Consider the following 26,378-nt stretch of genomic DNA (forward strand, 5'->3'; position numbering starts at 1 on the left):
GTATTTGTATGTGGGCATATCTAAATGTAGGCAGACCCACCTGGAGACAGACAGAGGAGCAGTGTCTTGGTTCCTAAGACCATCAGAAATAAGTGTTTTCCAATGGTCTTAGGCGACTCCTGTGAAAGGGTCATTCGACCTGCAAGGGGGTCGTGACCTACAGGTTGAGAACCACTGCCTTAGAATGTTTCACCAGGTCAATTGTCTTTATCATAATTCCTTAACAGTTCATCTTTACTGCTAATGAAACCAACATGAATTTACATATGCAAATGGCATGAAAAGGAGACTTGGAGTCCAATGTGGGGTCTGCTGGATTTTCTATGATCCCAATGAGTTTCTGTGCTCCATCACCTTCCACATTATAGGAAACTGGACCTGATCCCCTAGGACTTCTTTTCTGAGACTAGGGTAACCATGGTTCTAAAACTCTAAGGATCTATCTATCCACACTAGCACAGGCCTTAAAGTCAGAGCAGGATCTTCTAACAAATTTGAGCTGATGGCTTAGACCAGGGTTGTTTTTGTGGCTCCCAGCTCCTGGCAATTCCCATGTGTATAGTAGATAGTTGTGCACCAGAGGGCGGTCTTGCTAAAGATCACCAGGCTTGCCTTTTGAGGTGCTTCTGGGTGGGTTAGAACTGACAACCTTTAAGCTAATAGTCAGGTGTAACCATTTGTAAACCTAGAGATTCTCCCTCAGGATAGGGAATATATGCCCCAAACTGGCCCACTCTCTATTTTTGTGTGGGCCATGAGCTAGAGAGTGAGTTTTCATTTTTAAATTGCTAAGAAAAATTAAAAAAAAGAATATTTCAAGATCAATGAAAATTATATTCACTGTTCAGGTCCTCAAAGCAAATATCTGTCATTGCATCCATAGACCCCTATTATAAAAATGGTACTCTAGATGTTCTCTTCTTGGCTGGTGACTAGTGCTCCTCTTCTAGTGTGCCGCTGCTGATAACAAGATGTCTTCAGGAACTGCCAAAATTGGGCACCCTGCCTTCAGTTTCAAAGCTACAGCCATTATAACTGATGGTCAGTTCAAAGATATGAGCCTGACTGACTACAAAGGAAAATACATAGTATTCTTTTTTACCACTTGACTTCACCTTTGTGTGCCCTACGGGGATCTTTGCTTTCAGTGACAGGGCAGAAGAATTTAAGAAACTCAACTGCCAAGTGATTGGTGCTTCTGTGGATTCTTACTTCTGCCTTCTGGCTTGGATCAACACACCCAAGAAAGAAGGAGGCCTAGGGCCTATGAACATTCCTTTGGTATCAGACCCCAAGCACACCATTGCCCAGGACTATAGGGTCTTAAAGGTGGATGAGGGCATATCATTTAGGGACCTCTTCATCACTGATGATAAAGGAATCCTTAGGCAGATCACTGTAAGTGACCTCTGTTGGCCGCTTTGTGCATGAGACTCTAAGGCCTTCCAATTCACAGAAAAATGTGGAGAAATGTGTCCAGCTGGTTGGAAGCCTGGCAGTGATACTATCACGCCTGGTGTCCAGAAGAGCAGAGAGTATTTCGCCAAGTAGAAGTGAGCCCTGGACCATTTCAGGGCTAGGCTGCAATGAGTAGCTTTGAGAAAAACAAACAAAACCTCTTTTGTATTCTTCTTCGTGTTTCAAATATAAGGCCTTAGATCTACTGAGAACATGGTATTTCATAATATGATAGGCTTTTCTTGGAAGGAGCTGGGGAGGGGCAGTCTGTCTACACACCAGTGAAAATGACTCTGAGCTGCTTTGGGTAGGACAGCTGACGTGTATCATGTACTAGTAGCGGGGCCTAAGCCCATTCATATTTTGTAGTGTTTTTAAACTTTAACTCAGATAAAAAAAGAATGGTACTCTATTATAATATTATCTTATTTTGAATTTCAACATTAAAATTTGTGGAAAATATCTTTTTCCTCTCTTTTATGTAAGTGCCTACATATCCTTGAGGTTGCCTCTTGGCCTGTACTAAAATATCTAACCCTTTGCATAAGAACTTGGCTGATTATGCAATAGATCACAAGCCCTTGAAAGATTGATCCAAAATCATACACCACATGCCATGTTGTTTCAAACAGTGGTTTGGGAGTCATACTTCTAGAGCATGCTCAGAGAGAACCAGGGTGACAGAAGCAAAAGAGAATAGCCATTGGGTTAGCTATAAACTCACTGCCATCGAGTCGAGTCCATTCTGACTCACATTAACCTTACAGAACGTAGAATTGTCCCTTTGTCTTTCCTACACTGTATATGTTTACAGGAGCAGAAGACTTCATTTCTCCCACAGATCAGCTGATGGATTTGAACTGTTGATCTCTTGGTTAGCAGTCCAACTTTTAACCTGTGTTAGTCTCTGGGTAGACTAGAGAAACAAATTCATAGACACTCATATGTACACAAGAAAGAGGTTTATATACAAGAGCAATTAAATATTGAGAAAGCATCCCAACTCAGTTCATATCAAGTCCGTAAGTCCAATGTTATCTCATATATCCAATACCAATCTATAAAGTCCTCTAGAGACTCACAAAATACATGCAATGATGCTGAATTCAGGAGGATCACAGACCAGTGGGTTGGGAGTCTTGTGGATCAAATGGTGTTGTAAGCATCTCAACAGTGGCAGAGGTCCCTAGGTAGCTTCTCCGGCTCCAGAGATCTAGATGCATTAGGATAGATCCATGTGGCTTCTCTAGCTCCCAAGGCATAGTTACATTTGTCTTGTTGGTAGAGCATCTCTCAGGGAGTGAGTCTTCTCAGTAAAGAATCTCCAAGGGAGTGAGCCAAGAGAGAAGCTGTCTCCCATCTCCATGGAGGAAATACTAGAGTTCCTAGAATTATCAGAAGAAGGCCATGCCAACAGAGGTAGACTTTGTTATGACTCGATAGACAGACTAGATTCCACCACTCTTAATTATCTTAAGTCCTAAATTGACACCAGATTATGTTACTATCACAGACCACCACTTGTCAATTTGACACTTTAACATAACTCTTTAGGCATATAAAATTTTCAAACAAACAATAATAGAATCATATCTGTACCTAATAGGATAAACCTAAAATGCATACAATTCAATATGTACCACCCTCATTTAAATATATTCTTTATGTGACAAAAAATGTCCTATGAGTAACAATTGTAGTTACGTAACACCTACACCTTAATTCTATAATCCTATGACTATGTTTCCCCACTATGAAAGTTTGTAAGCCAACCACTTCATGCCTTTAGCCCCCAATTCTGGGTATCCAGTTTCTATATTGCCCACTTACATCAACCCAGTGCTCTGAGGAGACAATCATATTCTTTGGTGTAAAGAATCTTCATTCCAGTTGGACCCTGTGAAGTCTTCATCCATAGCAAGTTAAAATCAGGAAAGGCCATCCCTAAAATCTGCAGCAACATGCACCAGTTCACAGACTCAAATAACTTCCCTTCATCTGGTTGGATTCTGGTCAAGTCAATGTGGGCTGCCTCACTTAGCCAAGGTGCCCATTGGTCGCCTTGCCCTTAGACCATGGCCCCATCACAAATTCTCAACAAGCCTAGCCCCCTTGTACTAGGTCATGGACTTCAGACCAGTCAACTTGCTCTCATCTTCCCTCCCTTAGTTCCTGTAAACATGTCCACAGGTGTCAATGGCCAGAGTCAACCCGTCTCTTTATTGCTGCATTTTTCCCACTTCCACTCACCAAGTGGGTGTAGTTGGTCAGCTAGCAAGCATTTCAGCCTATCCATGGGCTCCCTTTAACTTTCAGTTCTAGAGATGAGTTTTCTTCATGGTTCCAGATTTTTTCCAGCTAATGGCACAAACCACTGGTTCAAAATATCAAAATCCAGAGTTCCTTTTTTTTTTCTCAATCTGTCAATCTTGCCCTTAGGCAGATCTCTTGGAACGCAAATAACCTGAGTACTCCAAAGCACTGAGTGGGGCTTATCCTTCCAGAGCATTCTTTGGAGGTGTGTCCTAAACCCATCTAAAGATCAAATTAATGGCTCAAGGCAAGTGGGTTTACACACTCCCTATTTTCATACTTTCCCAAATCATTTATATAAATCCTTATATCCATAATACTAAGCTGAAGAAATCAGTATAAACAAAGTAGAATCAGGTTCTAAACTCAATTCTTAAAATAGTCACGTTCAATCCTTATATAGCTTATCGTAATTCTTATATAAACTATTGTATTTATACAAAAATATGGGATTAGGCCTCTGAGAGTCTCACGCCAGATCTAGGCTTTCTGTCAGCCATTTTCACTTAGCATGATTTCTGAGAAATTCAAATAGCAATTTATACCCCTGAGCTCAAAATGTACATAACATTAATTTTTACCATTTCACACAGGAATTACCAAAGCCTACTATCAAACAAAACAATCAAAACTTTAACTTCCCATAGTCTTTCCAGAAAACAACCTGGTAAATTGCATGGATAAACTAGCCAAAGAAGAAAAACTACCATGAGGCAGAAGTCAAACCAACATCTACTCTCCATTTTTATGATTTGTTTCTGTAGTATCCCACTCCCAGGGTACCACATAACCTATCACACTAACAACAGTCCTTTGGATCTCCTATAAAGGGGATATAATCAGTAGTCGGGTCCTCACTTGACTACAGCATAGAAAAGTTTTCCCATTTCTGAACTTCAGTTTTCCAATCAGCAAATTGGGGAATAATTTGGAATAATACTAATCAGACAATGAAAAACAAGACTAGAGATGAATGGATATATTCAAATCCTGGTCTGGTGAAGAATCTTTACTATGCCATGGACTGTCAAAGGAAGGAGCAAATCTGGGAAGAAATTCAACTGGAAACTCCATGGAAGCAACAAGACCTTGTCTCACATATCTTATGTTAGAACCAGTGGCTGGAGAGAGACATCCTGTTTGGTAAATTGTAAAAAAGAGAAAGACGCTTACTAAAATAGATTGACACAGTGGCAGCAACAGTGGACTGAACCATAAAAACAATTGTAAGAATGCTTTAGGACCAAACAGTGTTTGGTTCTGTGTGCACGCAGTCACTATGAGTCAGATCCAACTCCATGGCATCTAAAAAACACAAGTTGGGCATGTCTCAGTGCGAATGGATATACACAGTCCAAAGGGTTTCATCAGTTTAAGCTGTCCAATAAAATAACAGTTACTTTAATTCACCCTAATTCTTTTCAGCATGTTCTACCAAGAATCCCTTGAATCTGGGATGGCCTCATGAGTTGCTGTGACAAATAATAGCGAGCAGAAAGGATGCTGTATACCTTTTCAACTGGAGCATCAAATGATCTCAACACTTCTGTTCTTGGAACTCTGTGATGCGTGACTCATCCTGAGCATGTCCACAGGAAGCTGAAGATCCAGGCAGAGAAAAACGGATATGGCCTAGGTAATATGTAGTCAACCTTAAGCTGAATGAGTGCCTGACCACTGGTGCATGACGGTCAGCTGACCCTGCCTCACCCAAAGGAGACATTTTTTCCAAGCTGAGCCCCACTCAAGTGTTTGACTTGAATTAATAGAGGTTGTTTTTAAGTTGCTAAATTTCAGGGTGTTTTTAACATCCAACAGAAATTAACCAACATAATATTATATCATCCAAATAAAGAAATACTCTAGAGCTCAGTTACTGGGCTCCACCAGGACCTGCTGCCAGAATCTTCTTCCACCGCTTAAGGAATTGGCTTGCGCTTGCCTCTCTATCCAGCCACGCCAGAAGAAATTGACTGACATATTTCAGATGAACAAGGAAAATTGCCTGGAGGAGACACACACTTTTGGGAACACAAACTTCTCTGAAAGACACATCAGTGGAGATTTTGGACGGCGGCCTGTGCTCTGGCTGTAGAGTAGCCCTCTCATGCCTCCATCCACCACAGCCTAGAGGTCCATGCGCTGCTGGTAGCATCTCTTGGGAGTGGGTCAAGGCAGAGAAAGCCATTGCCTCAGCGAGGAGGATCCCTGATCAAAGATGCACATCATCTCTTGTTCTTAGTGCCAAGACCCTGAATGTACCACACAGCTAATCTGTGTAGTGTTTTAAAAGAGTATTTCTACAATGTTCCAGCATGCTCTAGGACAGCAGTTCTCAACCTGTGGGTTGAGATCCCTTAGAGATTTGAAATTCCCTTTCACATGAGTTGTCTAAGACCATCGCAAAACATATATTTCTGATGGTTTTAGGAACCAAGACACCATCCCTCTTCTGTCTCCAGGCGGGTCCGCCCACATGCAGATATGCCCACCTACGAGTACCCGGCAGGAAGATTGTTACTCATGCTACACCATACTTCAAGATAAAATTTCATTTATTTGTCATTAGAAATAAACATCTCACAATATATAAATATATATTGTTTTTGTTTTAATTATGTTCAATTTTAAACAATGGAAATACATCCTGCATATCAGACATTTACATTCTGATTTGTAACAGTAGCAAAATTATAGTTATGAAGTAGCAATGAAAATAATTTTATGATGTAGTACCGATGAGAACACAGCTTTCCCCCAGATCCTGGATGCTTCCTCTCCCCAACTACCATGATCCGAATTCTACCTTGCAGGACTGGATAGGGCAGAGATTGTACACTGGTGCATATGGGGGCTGGAGGCACAGGGAATCTAGGGTGGACGATACCTTCAGGATCAAGGGTGTGAGGGGGGATGCTGGGAGAGTGGAGCGTGAGTGGGTTGGAAAGGGGGAACTGATTACAAGGATTCACATGTGACCTCCACCCTGGGAGATGGACGGCAGAGAAGGGGGGAAGGGAGGCTCCGGATAGGACAAGATATGACAAAATAACAATCTATAAATTATCAAGGGCTCATGAGGGAGGAGGGAGCGGGGAGGGAGGGAAAAAAAGAGGACCTGATGCAAAGGGCTTAAGTGGAGAGCAAATGCTTTGAAAATGATTAGGACAAAGAATGTACGGATGTGCTTTATACAATTGGTGTATGTATATGTATGGATTGTGATAACAGTTGTATGAGCCCCTAATAAAATGTTTTTTAAAAGAAAATAATTTTATGGTGGGGGTCACCATAACATGAGGAACTATATTCAAGGGTCCTGGCATTTGGAAGGTTGAGAACCACTGCTCTAGCGCATGAGTCTCATAAAAGTTCTGCAAAGAGACATTTGACAGCATAAGACATGACAAAATAATAACAATTTATAAAGTATCAGGGGTTCGTGGGTGAGGGGTAGGAGGGAGGGGAAAATGAGGAGTTGACATCAAGGGCTCAAGTAAAAACAAGTGTTTTGAGAACGAGGATGGCAACAATTGTACAAATGTGATTGACACAATGGATGGATGGATGGATTGTTATAAGAAATATATGACCCCCCAATAAAATTATTTTTTTAAAAGGTCCTGCTCACCCCTTGCTGAGGGGTTGTGGGGAGGAGATGAACCAGGCAGGGTGCAGGGTAGCAACGATAAAGCATGTAACTTTCCTCTAGTTCTTAAATACTTCCTCCCCACCATTATCATGATCCCAATTCTACCTTGCAAATCTGGCTATACCAGAGGATGTACATTGGTACAGATAGCAACTGGAAACACAGGGAGTCCAAGACAGAAGACTCCTCCAGGACCAGTGATGAGAGTGGCGATGCCTGGAGGGTGGAGAGAATGTAGGGTAGAAAGGGGGAACTGATTTACAGGAATCTACGTATAGCCTCATCCCTGGGGGAGGGACAGCAGAGAAGAGAGCCGGGGGGAGATGTCATATATATGACAAAATAATAATAATATATGAATGATGAAGGGTTCATGAGGGGGGGAGTGGGGAGGGAGGGGGAAATGAGAGGCAGATATTAAGGGCTCAAGTAGAAGGCAAAAGTTTTGAGAATGATGATGGCAACAAATGTACATATATGCTTGACACAATGGATGTATGTATGGATTGTGATAAGAATTGTATGAGCCCCCAATAAAATGATTTTTAAAAAAACCAGGTCCTGCTAAGAGGTATTACAATGGTTCCAGGTTTTGTTAAAGTTTCCCAGAGGACGCGCTGAGCATAAGATAGAACTGTAGTTCAAACCAGGGGTTTCTAACCCCAAATTCTGGACTCCACTAGACAACAATGCTTCCCAAGCAAACTTATAATCAAAGGCTATTTGAATAAAAGGATCAAAATAAAGAACAATAAAAAGCAAACCCACTGCCATCAATAGGAGAGCTGTGGAAATCATAGAGCCTATCGCCTTTGCTTTCCAAATTAACAACATCAAAGATTTATTAAGTACTTATCAAGCTCAGTGCAGCCTGCTGAGCACTTTACATGCATTGATTCCAACCCCCCCAGCCTCCTGTGGGGTGGCCAAGCTTGCGGATTTTTCAGATGAAGTAAGGAGTGAGGATTGATTGCGGAAGTCATTTCCTAGAGGTGAGCAGGTCAGTGGCAGGGCTGGGACACCAATGGACCTTCGACTGCCTCCCAAACCTGAGCTCGCCACCACACTGCCATTCTGCATCCCCGATGAAGACCCTCAGGCCCAGAGACATGAAAGTCTTGTCCGAGATCACACAGTCAGTTGATCAATCATCCGTCAAGCATCGAGTGAGCATCTGCTATATGTGAGGAGCCAGGCTAGTCCATACGCATAAAGGCATGGCCTAGACTTAGTTTGTGCACTTGAGAAGTTTAGCTAGGGGCTACGCAGAGGTGGCCACAAATGACTCCAATCAAAGTTATACTAACAATGACCACAAGGAACCTAGGGAGCGGCCATCAAAGTTAAAAAGAATATCCCGCATGGCTTTCCTTTGGGTAAAATCTGAAAAAGGTTTCAGGGAGAGGTGGCTTTAAGGCTTGGTCTTGAAGGAAGGACAAGCAGTGGGAAAGGGAAGGACACAAAGCAAGGGGAGCTGGCACAAAGGTGACAAAACCAGATCTCCTTTCCTCAGTGACCGCCGGCCCAGGTTAGCTAGGTTCCCCATTAGTCTCCATTCCCTCCCTTGAAACTGCCTCGTGGCTTAAAGTTGAAGCTCATTTTGACAAGGCAGTTTCAAAACGATTTCTGCCAAGAGGGGCAGAGAGGCCCACCCACAAGTCCTGGGAAGGGAGGGAAGACATCTAAGGGGGGTAATAGATTGGGTGGGACAAAGACAGCCATCAATGGAATACAGCAAGACCCCATAAGGCCAATCATCTAAACTATAAAGGTTTCTGAATATGTTTAGACAATTAGCAAATTACTAACAAAAAAGTGAGAAAATGAAATGAACTCAAGCCTGCCTTCTGGGGACAGTATCTCACAAGAAAATGATGTGTTGGGGGCTGTCTGTCAGGGAGAATGAAGGAGCCTCTCCTCTCTTCCCCAGTTCAGGGCATGGCTGGAAGCAGAGAAGCAAAACCCAGCCTTTCCTCTGACATTGGGGCCAGGGTCCAGTCCACCTTACCAGCGTCTGCTTTCTAATTATTTATCCCTCCGCCCCCTGCATATTTTCCCACAATATTTTGTGCCACTTCATCCACGTGCCTTTATTCTACCACCAATGCATTTTTGGCCCCCACTTTCACCCCAATACATTGCTCAAGCGTCACGTTCTCTGTGAAGCCTTCTTCAACGGAGCACCGTAGGCCAGCCCTTCACATATCCTGAGGTGAAATGTGTAATCTGCTGCGTCCTATAATAGATTAGAAAGAGTTCATGGAAGAGATCCAGGTGGCCTATCCTATAAATGTATGCTAAGCTGAACAGAAGGTTAAGTAAATGCCTTGAAAAGTTCACAGAGCACGGATGTGTCATAAGCATGCTCCTCCAGATGCTATAGCCCTGGCTCCCTTGGGACAGAGAGCCTGATGGGTCTGTCCTGACCTCATTAGGTCTTAGAGAGAGATGCCCACAAGAAGCTTGTAGCTACTGAACATGCTCCCAACAGCACTGCTGATACATACATCCTTGACAATTCAAGGCATGCTACAGCGACTTCTTCTAGTGCCTGGGGTAGGTTGGTATCATTTCACAGCTGGATGATGTTAGCCAGGGCAGATAAATCTAGAACTCGAGTCATCTGGGAGTTTAAATTCAGATGGTCAAACCTCTCCCTAAATGATCTACTAACTGGGTACACTTGAATAAGTTACTGTACTTACCCTCTCTAAAATGGAATTTACTCTTTGTAGAATAAGGATAATTATAGTGCTTACCTTATGAGGTTGACACAAATAACAAACAAAAGCATCCAGTGTCAGCAGGCTGATTCTAACTGATGTCAACTCTATAGGACAGAATGCTTTCTGAGATTGTAAATCTTTATGGGAGTGGTCAGCCTCATATTTTTCCTGCCGAACAGCTGGTTGATTTGAAGTGCTGACCTTGAGATTAGTAGAGTCACGCCAAGTCTTCTATGTCCCCAGGGCTCCTTTTATGGGACTAATGGGTACTTTAAGGAAGATAACGTACATGAGGAGCACAATGCTTAGTTTTTAGCTCACTTCTTCCTCTTTCTTTCTGTCTTCATTTTTCCTTCCCTCCCTCCTTCCTTTCACCCCTCCACCCCTCCATCTATCTATCCATTTATAATTTATCCCACTCACACAATGAATATTCTTTGCCTGTTCTGTGTTAAGCCTTGGGCTCCCGAGGGAAATAAATTGGTGTCCGTCCCCTTGTGGGACTGTGGGATTTGAGAAAGGGCCAAATCCTCATGAAGAAGTGTGGCTGCAAGAAGGACAGCACTGGGGCTGCAGAAAGGAATGGCGCACTTAGCCAGATGATGGGCAACCTTTTACCGAGAAGACTGGAGTTGCATTTTGAAAGATGAGCAGCGATTTGCTGCAAGAAGTGAGAGCAGGGTCATGCACGCATAACACAATCTACACACAGACTTAGAAAGAACGACAAGATGGAGAAAGGTGGAAATGGCCAATGTGCTACAGAATAGCTGGGTTGCAGAATACAGAGCCGGGGTCTTGGAAATATCTACAGAGAGTTTGAGTCAAGGCCAGGAAGTCCTGTGCCGCTGGCTGTAGACACTCCTCAGTCCTGTTTCCCAGTGTGCCTTTCATCCTAAAACTGGTTAATGTATTCCCCGTGGGTTATAATAAGAAGTAAGGCCAATGGATTGATGAGCTATCTGTAATCATGGTAAATATTAACATGATGGAGCGAAGATGCTCAGCAGGCACCTTCACACGGAACTGTGCAAGCTGTTTTGGAGACACTGTGCCATTCAATCCTAGGCAACCCCTTGATGATTGTACATTCATTAGTATCTCAGCAATCAACCTAATCCAGATGATTTTTCCTGAGCATCAATACTTGTAGACGTGTAGAGTAAATATGAAATAACTTAATTGGCATGTGACGTAGAATACCCACGGCCGCCAAGCCGCCAGCTCACAGCTACGCTAGGAAGGGTTTCTGGGGCCGTAGATCTTTATGGAAGCAGGTAGCTTCCTGTGTTTTCCTTGAAACAGTTGATGGGTGTGAACCATGGATCTTGGGATTATTGGTTCCAGCTCCACCTGTGCTACTCAATATAGCATAGTTCAAGCTAAAATAATCATGCAAATATATTTTCAAGATGAACTTGGAATTTGCACTTATGACTAATCTCTTTCCTGCTTGGCTGCAGACCTTTGAAGGCATGCGAGGGTGGGGGTGGGGACATGTTCACTGCCATCTGCCTTTAGGATGACCTCATTGTAAAAGTTTGAGATGCCTCAATTCAAGGGGCAGAGTGGAAGGAAATGCTCTACACAGGGGTGTGAAATGGCCAGATGTAGTAAGTGTGTGCTCAAGAGATCTCGCCCATCTTGGGAGGGAAGATGACCCATGGATGGCAAGGCTGGATGAAGAGACTGGTGCAGGGAAGTGTGAGCGATAAGGAAAACTCAACCAAGTCAGAGCCAGTGGCCAGACAAGAATGGGATGGATTTGGACCTGTCAAACTTTGGGGACCAATTCCTGATGTCAATGCTAATACTATAACCCAAACCGTTACCAGCTGCCTTTGAATCAATGACAACACATGGCATGTGTGTCAAAGGGGCGTGGTGCTCCATGCAGCTTCGGTGGCTGACTTTGCAGAAGTAGAACACCAGGCCTTTCTTCCAAGGCACCTCTGGGCGTGACTTGAACGTCCAATTTTAGGGTCAGCAATTCCGTGCCTTAAAATAATATCGGCCATCCTTCACTGATGATAAACCACGTGCCCAGTACCAGGCTAAGTAATCATCACCCACATGTACTATTTGTATAATAAGCACTATTTTATGGGTGAGGAAATTGAGGCTAAACTCACTGCCATCAAGTCAATAAAGACTCATCATTGCATCAACTTGTCACCGCCACTGCCAGAGAGCTTATGCCAACTCACAGTGACCCTCTGGGGCAGGAGAGAATGGCCCCTGTGAGTTTCTGAGACAGCAACTGGGGTTACAAACAGTTCTTCTCGTGGAGTACGCTAGTGGTTTTGAACTAGGGACATTGCAGATAGAAGCCTGATGTGTAACCACGATGACAGAGTGACTTTATACATTCCTGAGGCTGGAAATCTTTACAGGAGGAGATAGCTTCACCTTAAAGCACCAACCCTGAGCTTAGCAGTCCAGCTTACCTGATAGCACCACCAAGGGTTAAAAAGCCTTATTAAATCGCTTGAGATCATTTCCTTTGACCTTGGTGGAGTTGAATCTCATATGGGAAGTCTTGTTTTTAAAAAGCCTCTTTCATTAATGCTTTGACTCCAGAAGCTCTTTCTCACATCAAAACAAATTATCCCCTGCTTTATTTGAATGCCAACACCTCCTTTTCACTGCGCGTGGACATTGGGGAATGACTACTTAGCAGCTGCCTCATAAAGCCTTGTCACAAACACGAAGGCAGCAATGAAATCCACTAGCCTTCCTCTCTCTCTGGCTAAGGACGATGCATTTCAGCCTCCATCAGGCCCCTTAGGAGGAGTCGTAGCTGCAGAAACACACTGGAGCTGCTTTTAACCGTGTGCTCAGTTCCATGACATCGGTTCTCAGCTACCCATTCCATCTGCTGGAAACCGCTGGGCATCATGGACTGGGCGTGGAGCCTAATGAAGCAGAGAAGGACCAGGTGCTCCCATCCCAGACCAGAAGGCTCAGGACCACCTCCGTGGCAGGGGCAGGGAAGAGACGGTGTAAGCCTGGGATTTTATTGGGGATTTTTGATGGTCAGTGTAGGCTGAAGGAGCATTTCCAAAATGCCATTTTATAGGCATTGTGTTGCATATGATGTCAATAAATGATCTACGGGAAAAATAGAGGCTGGGGTTAAGATGGTTCCTCTCCTACGCAGAGGGGCCCAGCCTCTTTCCTTCTCAGGGCCTTTAACAGACTTAGTTGTGTTCGGGAATATTCAAAAAGAAAATAGAGTATGTACCATTCACAGATCGTCTGGACCAGGACCCACTCATTTATCCGAATATGTTGACGATCCATGGTACATACAGTGGGCAGTGGACGGAGCTGACATATCGTCTCCTTGCTCCTCCATGGAGAAAACCCACCACAACAGGCTTGCAGTGGTGTTCCTAAGCCATTTTGGTGATTACTTTAACAGCATTGACTAGAGCATGCTTAGTGCGCTGGCCTTCTACAGAGAACGTGAGTCCTTCCATAGCGGGCATGGGAATCGCTAACGTCCCCACCAGGAAGCTTTAGCTTCACCATAGACCTACCTCCACCACCACGCTGAATGTCAGTAAAACAGAAACACTTCAAATGCACTTGAATACTATTACACTCATTAAGAATCACAAGCTTAATAAGTACTTCCTATGTATTAGGTTTAGGAAAATGAAGCATACATTTAAGAAAGAAAGATAATAAATAAGCAATTATATTAATATAATTCTAGGCGAAGTACCTGCTATGGAAGAAGTTAAACCAGTGATTCTCAACCTGTAGGTCATGACCCCTTTGGGGGTCGAACAACCCTTTCACAGGGGTTACCTGATTCATGACAGTAGCAAAATGACAGTGATGAGGTAGCAACAAATAATAATGTTATGGTTGGGGGGGGGGGTCACCACAACATGAGGAACTGTATGAAAAGGTCGCAGCATTAGGAAGGTCGAGAACCACTAAGTTAAACTGTGTTCTCTTACAAACATTAGCATGTCCCACCGAGAGGAACAAGCTTTAAACTAGGCCGTCATGTCACAGAGTTGAGGGGCTGGCATTTGAACTGAGAGCTGAGGGGTAAGAAGTAGACAGTCAGTAAAGCCGTCCGGGAAGCAATGGGAGTGGAGGCCTGGCAAACAGAGGAAACAAGCAATGCTCCAGTTCCAAAGAGGTAATAAGCCATCTACCGCGTTCCTGTAACACGGAGGCAATGTTAAGCTGCGCCCAAGGAAGGGAAGAGAGCACGAGTCAGATAGTGCAAGCCTGCGCGCCATGGTGGGGAGTCTGGGTTTTATTCTAAGAATAATGGTCATGCAAGGGTTCAGTGCTTGGCCACTAAACTAAAGGTCAGTGGTTCAAACTCACCAGCTTCTCCTTGGGGGAAAAGACCTGGTAATCTTCTCCCATAAAGACAAGCCTGGGAAACCCACTGAGACAGTTCTACTCTGACCTATAGGTTTGCTAGGAGTTGGAATTGACTCGATAGTACCTATTGATACCCATAGGTACCAATAGCAATTGGAAAATTTTGAGCAGCAGATGGATTTATCATCTTTATGTTTCCAAAGAGATGCCAGTGGGCAAGTTTGCAAGTCTGAACCAAAAGGCAGGTGGTTGCAGGGAGGAGATGATACAACAAGGATTCGAACGGCAAGAATTTACTCTGTCTATGTCCAGGGAACTCTCTGGACAGCAGGGCAGAGGCGCAGGCAACAGCAAATTGCATTACACAAAATGAAATGGGTGTCCAGCACATGCGTGACGATGAAAACCTAAGGGAGAACTGGGCGTGGACTTTGACGGGAGGAGTCAGTGATATTTTAATGGAAGTGCCATTCAGGACAGGCTTTGCTAATACAGATCTAGTGTTAGCAGTTCAGACTTCTTGGTTCTCTTTGGTGCCACCGTTTACTAGGGTTTTTCATCTTGGACAAGCCAATACAGTTCTCAGGACCTCCTCTGTAAAATGAGGATCCCTACTGTGCCTGCTTCATGACATTACTGTGGGTATTGAATGAGGTAAAATGCAAATAACATTTAGTCTGCCGCCCGGAATCTAGTTAAGTTCTCAATAAATGGCAATGAATATCCACAGAGGACACAAATCTGGTTCCACGAAGAGGGACTAGCCTAGGGAACCCAATGGAAGTGAGAGTGCATGCATTTAGAAGAGACAGCAGGGACACGAGAACTTTGTTCTGACCCCGGATGTCATGTCAACCAGCCTGAGCAACACTGAAGGCGTTGGACCCATTGAAGCTACGGGCGGAGCTATTGCGGCTGCATCTGAAGCACCAAGCTCTAGGGATTGCAGAAGGGAGAAGCAGAACGAACACAGAACGGGTGGAGACTATAGATTGGGCTGAGGGGGAGGAAAAGATGGAATTCAGAAATCAGGCAATGATAAGGGGCTCTCTCTATAGGCAAAGATACCGAAAAGACAGGGGAAAGAAGAAAATGACTATGTAGAATGAAGAGAAAGAAGGAGGGAGAATGAGTCAGAGGCAAAGAATCACTTTGTGTTCCATTCTTAGCTGGGCATTTGGGTAAGATATGAAAACAATTCTATGAGAATAGAGTGGCTTAGAGAAGTAGACAGATCTGGCCAAGTTAATATTACTGTAAAGCAGAAGAACTAAAAGTTGAATTTCTTTCTATCACATTTGCTCATGACCACTATATTACAGAGCCCACTAAAGAAGAGTTCTTAACCACTGCTTCGAACTCCTGGCCTGAGAGTGCCTTCCACAAGTTCATTCTGCCTCTCTTGTCTTCTCAAAATTCGAACTAGCTGCAATGTTAAGGGCATCTCCTATGTGCCAGGCACAGTCTATCTGGTTAATCAATCACCTGCAGAGATGGAGGAGCCATTCAAAGTCTCAGGTAAAGCAGTTGGGACTTAGAGAGCTCAGCTAAACACCTGGGGTCCTAGATCTGCTGTCTCCAAGGTCTCCATGGAGACGGTGGACTGGGGAGCCAGAGCCATGAGTTCTATAACCATTGGGAAGTCAGGGAAGAGGGCACAGCTCTCCCCAGCATCTTTGGTACCTGGAGACAGCTTCCTGATTTCCTTGGCAAGAGGCACGAGGGGCCTACCTCGAGACTTGCTTCTCCGCCTCCGCTTCCCTGCTGACAGGCTGCGTGGAGCTGGCTGCAGCTGACCGATCTCGATGGGCGTGTTAGTGCGGAAACTCTCCTTGAACTTCTGCATCAGGGACTCCACTGTCTCCTGCGTCGCCTCAGCTGCTGCTACAGGGTGGGCAACGGGGCTGATGTTAGGGCTAGGCCACCCAATCCCTTGGAGGACTGGGTCTGGCCACTTTGAATCCCTGAAATTCCCTCCCTGACCCACTGTGAACATAACACAGAATCACAACCCGTTTGTCCCAGCACTGATATATCTGTTGGCTAATTTGTTTATTCCACACCCACCTACGGTCCAGGCACTACCTCTACAGCTGTAATAGATGGGATCGAACAGCTCAACACAATCCATGATTCTCATAATGTTGAATTAGGTAGGGGCTACATCCAGGCAATCTGTGACAGAAGGGTACAGGAAATCATAGAGAGCACCAAGAGGGGTCAACTCCTCCATCCTGGATTGTAAGATAGCCTTTCTAGAAGAGACACAATCTTGGTGGAGGACTTCAGGATGAGTACGAGTGAGCACAGCAAGGCCAATCAAGAAGGGGGTGGTATGAATGTTTGATAAGAGTTCCCTGGGCAAAGGGAGAACTCTGTGCAAGAGATCAGGAGTTCGAAAGAGCATGATGCTTGGAGCCAGGGAAGGAGCTCCTTTCAGCTGCCAGCATGAAAGAGGAGCTTGTGGGAGACGGAGCTGCAAGGAAATACATGCTCGATGCTACATTTAGGAGGCTAGGTTTTTATCCAAATGGAAAATGGTTGTCATTGAAAGGCTTAAGTCAAGAAATTGATATTTTCAAATGTAATCACGTTGGTAACGGTTAGGAACCGCAGTATGGAGGATTCAAGTAGAGGCGAGGGAGGAGACCACCACGGAAGCCCTTGCAGAAACCAGCCAGAGGGGATGGTGAACAAAGTCAGGGGGTGGCAGTGAAAGTGGGGAGACATCCCAGTCCATCAGCCTTGTGGGAAGCCAACAGAGATGCTCGGACTATTCAGAGAAGTGTTGGCATGGCTTGAACCCACCCAGAGATGCTTTGGAAGATCTGCTTCTTAAACGTCACAGTCTCGAGACCTCTGGGGAACGCCCTGTTAATCCAACACTGATGGTGGGGGGTTCTGTAAGGTGGAGCTACCTCTATGGCAACTGGGTTGGTTTGGTTTTGGTTGGCTATGTAGGTCTTTCTGTGCATTATCATTTTACTGAAAGGAAATCCAAACTCCAAGGAAGGGCTCGGCTTCCTTGATGGTAGTAAGTAGCAGAGTTGGGGCCATGCTTCCTATCATCTCATCCCCAGACCAATGTGCCATGGGAAACCATTCCCCACTAATGATTTGCCAGCATCCACATTTCCTCCAAGGTTAAAATTAAGAGTGGTAGAAATGTTCCAAGAAATAATGACAGGGAGGTCAGAAGGGTAGCGAGAGAAATAGAAAAGATGAAAGAACACACAGTAGAGACACTTGAGAAGGAAGCAGAGAGGCAACATGAAAAGCAACGAGAGGAAACCAGAAAGAAGAAAGGGAGACTTGCTAACTGGCCGGACTGCCTCTGAGAAATTCCCAGAGAGCCCCGACTTTGAAATCTTTACAGTCAGTCCTCTATCCGTCTCGATCTGGAGAAGCTAGGAAAGAGTTTCCTCAGTTTGCACTGCATACTGAACAATGCCAAGAGAAGAGACATGTCAAGGATCCCTGCATCTTTGAAGGGAATTTCATCCGACTGGGCGAAGGAGGCGCTGGAACCTCTCAAAAATGATTTCTAACGAGTTCTTGTTGCTTTCAGAAAAGCTTACTCACTTAAACAGATGAGGCAACTCCTACCCGGAGGGTTGGTCTGTGCATTGGGCTCTGGGAGAGACCCCATCTTTGAGGGGATAGAGGAAACTATATTTGTTAAGGACAAGAGAATTGGCGATGCATCTGAACCATATGGTGGCTTTACAGCTCCCTCATCTGCCACCTCTTTTACATGACATCTACTTGGGTCTGCTTGAAAGTGAACTCAGAAGGTGCCAAACATGGCCTCCCTACTCCCAGCCTGTGATGAAGCAGCGCCCTCCAGCAGATGTGTGTCCTAGTACAATTCCGAGAAGCGCCCCCAAGCCCAGTTCTGATGCATTAGGCCCAGGGAGAAGAACGACTTGTCTCCAATGGTAGGAAGTGGGCTGTACTGTGATCTGGAGTCCAGAAAAAATCAACATCTGGAAACCTCCAGGGGAGTGAGTGACTCACGCAGGCCTGTCAACATCCTCTCCATTGACTCATCCAGTCACGCAATCAGAAGCTTTGAGAAATCTACATCTGCTTTGCTGAGCACAGAGGATACAATGGCGAAGCCAAAGCAAACCACACTCTCATGATGATTACCATATAGATAGAGACCAATATTATTAAAACAATTGACATGCAGATGTAAAATCTACACGCCTTATAAAGGCGTGGTGAAGCATGCCATAAAAGGCTACATTCCACTCACTGCTACCGAGTTGGTCCTGTCCCAACTGTCCCCATCAGACAGAGTAGAATGGTCCCTGTGGGTCTCCAAGGCTGTAACTCATTGCAGGCGTAGGAAGTTGAGCTACTAGAGGGTTCAAGCTGCTGGCCTTGTGGCTAGCAGCCCTATGCGTGACATACTACATTACCAGAGCTCCTGGAGGAACAGTATTTTGTCTAGGAAAAATATGGAAACTTGCCATCAGGAAGTGAATAGTGATTAAGATCTGAAAAATCAAACCCCCAAACCAATCCCATCGACTTGAGTCCAACTGATAAGGACCTTGTAGGACAAAACAGAACTGCCCCAAAAGGATACTGGGACTATTTATCCTTTCGGAGGCTGGCAGCCTCACCTTTCTCCCCAAGAAAAGAAGTGGTTTGAACTACTGAGCTTCTTGTTTATAGCCCAACACTTAACCCACAGTGCGACCAGGGCTCTTAGTTCTAAAGGGCACATGAATTAATCAGGTGGGTAGAAGGTAGAGAATGTAGAGAGATGAGATGAGAGGGTTAAAACAGGCAGTAGGAACAGCCTAGGCAAAGGTCCAGTGTAGGAAAAAAACATGGAACCAGCAGAAACACAGAAAGCAGGTAACATGAAGTGATTCTGGAGATTTGAACAAAGGCCAGACTCCAGAGGTCCTTTGGGGTGTAATTTGTTTCTTGGGTTTGCATTCAGGGAAAACCCCTGTGGTATCAGCGAGACTTCATCGGAGTCCAGGGATGGAAGCGAGACAATATGCCAGGACCGCCAGAAGCCCAAGTGTGAAACGGTGGTGGACTGGTATAGGGGAGGAGTAGTGGCGAGAGGAAAGCAGACATATTGGAGATTAATTTTATAGGTACACCCTTGAGTCGGGTGACTGGTTGGAACACGGAGACACAGAAGAGGCAGGTTTGGGCAGGATTGTTTGCACGGCTACAGATTGGTCGCAGCTCGACGAAGACAGGAACAGAGAGCAGATTTCAGGAAAAGGGAAGAGCATGCATTTAATTTAGATATGCAAGGCATGCTGAAGACATCCAAGGGGAGATGCTGAGTGGACAGTAAAGTTTGTAAGTGAGAACCCACGTAAGCCTGAGTCTATGCAGAATCGATCCATGCATTCCTCTGAAAATGTAGAGGCAATATAACCTAATGGTTAGGAACTTGAGCTTCCAAACCCAACAGGTGGGTACTATTCATTCCTGAACTTTACTAGTTTTTCTCCTTTGGCCCCCTCAGATCCATTTTCCACCCCAAGAGTCCATGTCCTGTAGCTAAACCTTATGGAATATATATCATTTAGCTTTCAGCATTCCCAGTACTCACTATGGTTGGCCAATGGGACACTCCAGCATGATACAGTATATTTCCTCACTGCCCTTACCTGCTCCGGTACCAACTTTCTGAGGGAGGCTGATTCTCAATCATGTCCAATTCTGTTAGGGGCTCTGACAGCTCTAGTTCTCATGGAACATTTTATGCCATCCATTTGCCCCTTCTGCTCCAGGGGATAGCTCCTGATACCTCTCATCCCTGCTACCTCAGCATCTCTGCATGGCTAAATCCTGTGTATATTTCTATAAATAGTTATTTTGCTGCATTTTTATTAAAAATTCCCACTGAGAAGCCTGGCTTTGTTCAGTTGGTTTCCTATTCCTTTTCCAGGTGGTTCTGACTTTCAGCAATTACTAAAGGTCAATGTCCTCCCCTCCTGTTATTTCTGCTTTACTTCCTCCTGAATGGATGCAGGTTGGGGTAGCTACGGGGTGAGGAGGACACAGAGTTTAGGTCTGCTCCCTTGGGCAGCAAAAGGTTCTTCTGATTCTAGCTCAAGCAAATCCAATCCATCTGTTTGTACACCTTTGTCTCGAGACAATGCCAAGAGCCTAGAGAGTTATAGAGAGGAACACACACACACACACACACACACACACACACACAGAGAGAGAGAGAGAGCCACATGCATCCTGGACACCCCTCCTCTATCCTTCTCAGCCCAAGCCTGCAGCTCTATCAATATCAATATATCAAGTTGTCCAAACAAGTCACATTAGCTCCCGGTACCTACAGAGCTCTGCCTCCCCAGAGGTAAGAAAACACTCGCCCATTGCCTGCCTGGATGCAACAGATGGTGCTTGCTTGATCTGAGCATCTCCGCAGGCCCCAGGAAAGGGCAGGGAGGCTGGGGAAACCACCTCTTTCTAATTGACACATGAAAGATTGTCAAGCTTAATGGAAACAAACCACTGGGGCCTGAGGAGAAGCACCCCGGCCCCCACACCAAGATTGAGAGGAGAGGAAAAGAGGAGGCGAGGAGGAGCTAGCAGGAACAGAGGCAAACTGTGCAAGGCAACAAAGAGCAGGGCGAAGTGGGGCAGGGTGAGCTGCGCCGAGATGGAAGGCCAGAGAAGAAAAACAGAATGTAGGAGAGAAGGGGCATGAAAGACAACACAGAAGATGGGAGAGACAGGCAGGAGAGAGAGGAGAACATAGAAGATGCTTCAAGGACAGACCCTGAGTCCCTCTACAAATGGACAGCAGGTATGTGTCCACGGCCCGTGACCAGGCAAGCAGCAGGCTGGCACTCATGCCTACAGCACAGGCACAGCCCACTGCGTGGCTACACTGCTACTCCCCCACTCTGCCTCCAGAAACATCGCCAGCTTTCTCTCCCCACACAGCCTTGGATGTTCTTTGCCAACATTTGCATAGGACTGGGTTCAAGTTCCTGTGTATTTTTACCATTTGCTTGGATTTTTTTAGACTCACCCAGTCTAGGGAGGAATAAAATCCACAAAACTAGAGCATCGACTTTGTTTCCTGGTAAGGGGCTGTTTTCTCATTGATTCCTCCAATAACCCTGCAAGGTAATGACCATTAATTTCTAAAGAAGCCAAGACACAGGGAAATGAAAGAAACTCCCAAAGACAAATGGCCTGGGAACTGGAAAGTTGAGATTTGATCTCAGGTTTGGGTGGCTCTGATGGCCCAGCTCCAATCCACTGCCTCAGTGGACCCATACAGTCCTTGGCCTGCCCAGTTGGCCAAGGTGACTAACTCAGCATGGGGTATGACGTCTATGAGCATAGAGAGTGACTATGATATGGGCCACCACCCCCCTTTTAGGTCATCTGAACAGTGAAGACCAAGCAAGGTAGCCCAGGTGAGAGCCGGTGGCTCAGCTTGCGTGCAGGCTGGCTCACCACATCAGAGGAGGTTCACTCAGTGTGGATGGCCAAGAAGCAGCCGGCCTTGCAGTCTTGGGCTCAGCTCTCCTTTTTGTCAGCCCTATGTCCTTACAGAGCTCTGTTAAAACAAACAAATAAAAGAAAAACAAGGAGTAGGTGGGCATTGCTTGACCATACTGCCCAGTGCAAGGAAGAATGCCTACGCAGGTTCCAACTCTGCTGCCTGGGGCTCTATGCCATTCTCTTCAACTTCCCCATGACTGCTTCCCAACAGGGTGTGTGGGAGAAGCAGAGGCTGCTATGTAGGCAGATGTGTAACAGAACATCGAGACTATAGCAAATGCTCAAGAAGGAGCAGTTGTCTATCTTCCAGTCACAGCCCTTCAGCTTCATGAATGGTCATTCCATTTATTCATAAATTCATTCTGAAGGTCATCTGTGTTATAAAGCATCTATTTTTGGAATATTCTTAGAGTTCTTTTTCCTCCATTTCTGAGGTGTGAAAACTGAGGCACTGGTAGGCAGAATCATGATATAAATCAATTCAAAATGGATCAACTCATTCGCCTAGTTTTTACTAAGCCTTCATAGTTTTCTAGTTTCTACGGCAATATAAACTTAACCTTGAGCCGTGTCCCTAGACTTTGGACTAGGGCACACTCAAGTGACAGAAGTAAGCAGAGAAGGATGAGAGAAAACATCATGGTCCTAAGCTACCCTTCAGTTGGTATAAATACCAAAAAAAAACCCCACATTTAAGTTATGAAAATTCCAGTCATAAAATGAGTTTCCTGTTTATGAAAAGACAAAAAATTAAGAGGCAAAGAAAACAACGTCTTAGTCAAATGAGAATGCTTTGCTGCTAGAATAAATTTAAAACCCATTTACACATTCCAAACCACGGCTATCTCTCTAATTCTCAGGGATAAAGAGTTGATGGTACAGAGTTTTCACTTTTTAGTTTTTCTCTCTCGCATATTTTCTTAAACCTTTGGTGCCGGGTACAGCTTATCTTTAAGCAAGTGTCTGCAGGCAAGACAAATGAACAAACAGCAACAAATAGAAATTGGAAAACCTTGGAATAACCTTTTTTATTACATGATTTGGGGCACGTCCGTTAGTACTGCAGCCTTGTAGGGTGGCCGTCATTTCTGCTCGGGGAAGTGCACTGAGTTTTAATGATGGACTCACATCTAGTGATAGTTCCCTCTGCTCCATTCAGAACACAAGACCTTCCAGGTGCTCTGGGGCTGGTGGCTCAACTCCTACTCAGGACACATATGGTCTCTAACACCCTAAATGTAAAAGAATGCTAGTGCGCAAAGCATTTTCACACCCTGTAACTCATGATAACCTTACAACTTTCCACTCTTCAGAACCCGCATTTCCTGAGAAGCTTTCTAGTGGTCCTGCTGGAGTTGGCGTTACCATCCCCAGCAGGGCAAGGTCAAAGGGGTCAAGCAGTCTTTGTAGCTAGCTCTAGGCTGCAGCAAAGCACGCTGGTCACTCTACTGCCACACGGATGGGAGATATGTTGGACAGTTCTCGGATATGTTGGTCACATTTGGGGATATCAGCACGTTTCTTATGAGCTACAGGATGTGGGCGAGTCACTTAACCACTCAGCATCTCGTTCTCCCTGAGTGTTAAAATGAAGTTTGCTGTTCCAAATTTATGAAGATGTTTTCAAATTAAATGAGATGTTAAAATGCTTATCACAGTGCCTGATACAGAATAAGCACTTTAAAAATGGGAGCTAATTATCATCCTTGACAAAAAGATCTTAACTCATCAGTCACAGGAAATGCAGATCTTCTGCCCCACCCCATCCCCGAGACGTATGTACATGTCCAGAATCTAAAAGCATTCACAATCAGAATCTCCTCTGAGATTGACCCCTTTTTTAATGTCAAAGGAAAATGACATGGTGTGGCTCGACATTCCATGGGACTGCAGGGATATCAATATTTTATCATTGGATCCCTCCATGCAACACCATGACTGGGTGCCATATTCTGTAGTGGGCAGTGGTGACATAATGGTCACTGGGGACTATTCCTCCGATACAGGAGTGCATTGCTTAGTGGAAGAGACAGGTAAACATCATGAAAACAGAGTGTGCTAAATGCCAAGGTATAAAAGCAAATGCAAGATGCCAAGGGAACACGGGAGAAGTTAGCCGAGGAACCCCGTCAAGAAATGGAAGAGAGAGTTCAGGGAAGGTTCCCAAAGGAGTCGACAGCCAACGCGAGCCTTATAGGATATAGAACCAAGGAAAGGAGATGATGAAACTCGCAGCCGGAGCACAGCCAACGGCAAAGAAGTGTAGCGGGTTCTTCCAGAGCAGTGATTCCCAACTTTCCTAATGCTGTGACTCTTTCATGTGGTGGTGACCCCCACTACCAACCATGAAATTACTTTTCTTGCTACTTCATCCCTGTAATTTTGTTACTGTTATGAATCGGACGGCCCCTGTGAAAAGGTCGTTTTACCCCCAAAGGGGTCATGACCCACAGGTTGAGAACCGCTGTTCTAGCGCTTACCGTGAGAGATGGTTATATTACCAAGAGAACTCACCACTGAGTTGGAAATGAAAGCGCAGCTTTTTCCTGCCCCTCCTCACCTCCTTACCTAGACCCTAGTTGGCCAGCTCATCTAGTTGAAGGTGTTGCTGTCCAACTCTGTCACGCTCCTTTATCCCTGGTATGCCTCTCCCAGAGGGGAAGAGGCCCCATGGTACAATTGAGCGAACATTCAGGCACCAAGCTGCTAAGCTCAAACCCACTCAGGGGCTCTGTGGGGAAACAAACCCCCCCACCCCTTCACACACACACACACACACACACACACACAGGGATCTGCTTCCATAAAGATTACAGCCAAAAAAACATTACGAGGCAAATCAACTCTTGTCTCATGCGTCACTGTGAGTAGGAACCAATTTAATAACACCCAACAGCAGCAATGAGCTTACAGGCAACATCAAAGCCAGACAGACTGGGATTTAAATGTTCATGTTATCACTATTCACTATGTGACTTTAGTGTTGGATTGCTAACAACAAGGTCTTTAGTTCAAACCCACCAGCCACTCTGCTGGAGAATAATGGGGTTGTCTGATCCTATAAAGATTGACCACTTCAACAACGTTATAGAGAGGCTGGGTGTTGGAACTGACAGGACGCCAGTGGGTGTGTGCTTTCAGGGATGGTTTTTAGCTTCTCTGGGATCCAGGTTCTCATCTATAAAGTCTACAGCATAAATCTTGCTCAAGAATGGTAGGGGGGGATTTTTTGTTATTAAAATTCACTGCCATAATATATGCAAAGTGTTCAGCACAGCGACCCAAAAGGATTAAGCATTCAATGAAGTGTAGCTTTTATTATCGTTACTGTTATCCGCTTAAGGTAGAAAAGCCTGCTGAGGGTCTTGCATGGAGTGAAAACTCAAAAACTACTTCGTCCTCTACTAACCTTCTGAATCATTCAATCCTGTGGGTGAATGACTATGGACTCTCCCTCCCCCCTGCCCTCTCATTTCACCGTCACCTGTGGTCTTGTAATAGGCAAAGTGACTTCACTCCACTCAGACCAACTCCCATAACGGCTACACCCAGACCGTACCATCATCCACAGCTGGATGTGGCTGCAGAACTATTGTGGACAGATAGCTTCTGCTCGTGACCTTCTGTCACCTTTCACAGTCTACTGTCATGCTTGTGTTTTGAATTCTAAGAGTTCACCAAGCCCTGGATTTTAGCAAACATTTTGGAAAATAGTTATTTGCTGCTATTGTGTGCTAGAATAAATTATTTCTGAGGTGGCTGGTTGGAAAAGAAAAACTAATTCCAGTCTGTTTCTTCTTATCATTCCTTTGCTTCCCTGAGATTTAGAATCCTCCTTTAATGAATATCTCATTAACTCCACAATCATAGCAATGGTGGCATTGATCACTTGTGGAATGTTTACAGTGTGACACAGTTGGCAAAATAGCAGGTGGCACAGAGAATTATCAACCTCATTTTTTCACCTGTCCCTGTGCCCACACTGTATCTACAGCTTCACTGTGGGTGGAGTGCCCTTCCTCTTTGAACTTAGGTGTCACTGTGGGACTGGCTTTGGCCAATGGTACGTGGTGGATTTTGATGACTAAAGTGTGCCTGACTCAAGTCAGTGTCTTTTCAATTGACTCATATGCATGGGAGAAAGAAGATAGAGGAGTGGATGGGATCTAACTGTGGAGTTGACAAGGAATACGGGCTATATCACGGGATACTAATAAAATGAACAAATCAATCTAAGAAGAAATATCAGGATGGTATGATAGCTACATAACAGTTTGTCAATTTGAGGATTAAGAGTATAGGGGTAGAGTCTAGCCTATCAATTAGATCACAGCCAATGAGGCCTCTGTGTGGGCATG

General features: G+C 44.9%; 1 protein-coding gene across 8 annotated transcripts in view; it reads right to left on the reverse strand.

The window, feature by feature from the left end:
- Positions 1–26,378, reverse strand: part of ASTN2 (astrotactin 2) — a 1,111,474-nt gene that overhangs the window by 784,591 nt on the left and 300,505 nt on the right. For 3 of the 8 annotated variants that reach the window (XM_075560396.1, XM_075560395.1, XM_075560398.1), the window contains exon 4: positions 16,186–16,386. The exons of 2 other annotated variants lie outside the window; for them this stretch is intronic. In XM_075560396.1, the coding sequence (XP_075416511.1) occupies positions 16,186–16,386 (201 nt within the window). The remainder of the gene's footprint in view (positions 1–16,185; positions 16,387–26,378) is intronic. 3 more of the 8 variants (XM_075560397.1, XM_075560401.1, XM_075560400.1) reach the window with 1 other exon arrangement.

This window comes from Tenrec ecaudatus, chromosome 10 (assembly GCF_050624435.1).
Source record: "Tenrec ecaudatus isolate mTenEca1 chromosome 10, mTenEca1.hap1, whole genome shotgun sequence".
NCBI classification, from domain to species: Eukaryota; Metazoa; Chordata; class Mammalia; order Afrosoricida; family Tenrecidae; genus Tenrec; species Tenrec ecaudatus.